The following is a 2,383-nucleotide window of genomic DNA, read 5'->3' as shown; positions in this document are numbered from 1 at the left end:
GGGTAAAAGCTGGGTCGGAGGCGAGGTCGGTGAGCTGCCATTCGCCGGCCTGGGCTCAGATTCGACTCGAGAAGTCGAGCAGCTGGTAAGGGTCGTCGGCTGCGGTTGCGTGGGCGAGGGGCGGAGATGATGAGATCCGATTAAAGGCTGCTGGTCAGGGTATCTTACAACCGGGATAAGCCAAAGGGTGAGGGAGGCTTCGGTTGGGGATTTCTCACGACCAGAGAGAGGAAGCTCCGGGCTCTCCGTGTCTCGGGAGAAAAAAATGGGGCGAGCTTCAGCCTTCTTGTCCTTGAGAAGCGTGAGTCTGCTGCTCCATACTTGAGAGGAGGGAGCTGCTCTAGAGCCCTTTTTTTATTCTTGAAAGTTGAGCCGGAACGTTTGCTCCTTTTTTATGAAAAAGGAAATCACTAGTTGCCATATCTTTTTTTTTTGGGTGAAATGAGGGCTTAGCCCATTCTATTAAAAAAAAAATCAAGATGATTACAAAGATAAATTCAAAGAAAAAGGTTGCCAAAACCAAAAGAGGGCAACCAGCAAAATTGAATTTATAATCAACTATAAACCCCAAAAAGAAGAACCAAAAAAACAGACAGAAATTCTGTCTGGCCTGGACTCAAAAATAGATATTCCAATCATGAGGCGGTCTGTCTCCTTTGGTTGCCCGTAGACCGTCCAAAAGGAGTGGCAGGGTTCATCATCGTCCAAGACCCAAAAAAACCTGCCCAAACAAAAAACTCGAATCCGACGAAGCAGCGAGAGCAACAGAATTTGGGCAGCAAGGTTATGCCACCAGCAAATCCATTGTAAAATATGACCTGCCAAAAAAATACCGTCCAGCGCCACAGCAGAAAGAGAAGATTTCCATTAAATTCCCAGCACTTCATCAAAAACCAACTGTTCATCCGGAAAGAACAAATGTCTGCACAGAAAACCTTCGAATATCCCTTCCAGCAAAAATAGGAATTGCCCCAAAACAAGCAGCCAACCTCCAAGCTCGAGCAGCAAACTTCCAAGCTCAAGCAGTGAATACCCAACCTCCCATTTACAGAATTGTCATTGAAAAGGAAATGCCCCAGCAGAAGGCCAATTAATGGTAGGAGACCATTAGTTTTTCTTTTATCAAATTTCCACATTTCCAGCTATCTAATTTCAGGTAAACAGTTCTGAAAATTCTCTTAGCAAGTGTAACGGCACAAGCCATCCTCCCATTATGTTTCCTAGAGTTTCGTTCAGCCCACAAGGAGTATACAGCATTATTTAAAATCAGCAACAGACCATTCTTAACCTCCCTAGTAAAATTCAACCCAGTAATAAACTGAAAGGCTTGAGCTAAGTTTGGTCTAAAGAGAAAGCTAGAGAATTGAGGAATAAGCCTACAAATAACTTGGAAAGAATAATCACATTCAAATAATAGATGTGGCGTTGATTCTGGATGAGTTTGACAAAAGGAGCAAGCAGTATTCCCCACATCAATATTTCTCGCAGTCAAGGCAACCGAAGTCTTAAGACCATTAGATAGAGCCATCCAGGAGTAAACTGAATGTCTAAGAGAATGCTTTTTGTGCCACACCAGATTTGCCCAGTCAACATCGTTCTCATAGGAAAAATATTCTTTATAAAAGTCTTTGAATGAAGCATTTTCATTGTTTTCCCAGGATAAATGTTTGCTAGTTCCAGTGGATATAGGGACCGAACTAAAGAACTCCAGAATTTGGGAATTAATAGAGGTCGGAAGAGACCAAGAGGATCCAACCATCCAATTAGCAAGACAAGCATTATCCTGAATGATAGAACCGAAATCAAAGTCAGGAAAAGAATCCAGGATAGAGCAGTTGGAACACCAAGGATCCCAAAGGATATTAATGGAACTTTTAGCCAGGACATTAAATGTGAAATTGCTTTTAAACAATATAGCAGAGTTGTGCAGACTTTTCCAAAAAGCTGTGCTGTGTCTAGGAGGAGGCTTCCAAGGCGAAGAGTATCTAATTTTGATCCATCTAGAAAGTTGAGAGTCTACATTATAAATCCTGAGAATTGTATCACAATTGTAAGCAGATCTGAGAGCATGTAAGGAGGCAATGCCAAGGCCTCCTTTAGAGAGAGGCATAGTAGTATTTTTCCATGATATGAGATGCAGGCGCTTAGAATGGTCAGGTATGGTCTCGCACTGTGAAAAAGAGGAATTTGAAAACAAGCCTTGCAATTGCCTATGCAGAGGTAACTTACGATAATCGGTATATTGAATTACGCGCGACATCGAGAGAGAGAGAGTAGCACTATCAGTATAGGCGCGCCCGCACGATTATTTCAAGAGATGCGTTATATTATTATGCTAACACTCGATATGTTATCGATACACACGCGACGCATCTCGAGCGGA

General features: G+C 42.6%; 1 protein-coding gene across 1 annotated transcript; it reads right to left on the bottom strand.

Moving 5' to 3' along the window:
• Positions 1–1,090: 1,090 nt before the first annotated feature.
• Positions 1,091–2,110, bottom strand: LOC110106721. Its single transcript, XM_020836700.1, has one exon. The coding sequence runs from the start codon at positions 2,108–2,110 to the stop codon at positions 1,091–1,093; it is 1,020 nt and encodes a 339-aa protein (XP_020692359.1).
• Positions 2,111–2,383: the final 273 nt, after the last annotated feature.

The sequence above is a fragment of the Dendrobium catenatum genome, unplaced genomic scaffold, assembly GCF_001605985.2.
Source record: "Dendrobium catenatum unplaced genomic scaffold, ASM160598v2 original_scaffold_171788, whole genome shotgun sequence".
In the NCBI taxonomy this organism is placed as follows: domain Eukaryota; kingdom Viridiplantae; phylum Streptophyta; class Magnoliopsida; order Asparagales; family Orchidaceae; genus Dendrobium; species Dendrobium catenatum.
This window is presented reverse-complemented; position numbering and strand designations above follow the sequence as displayed.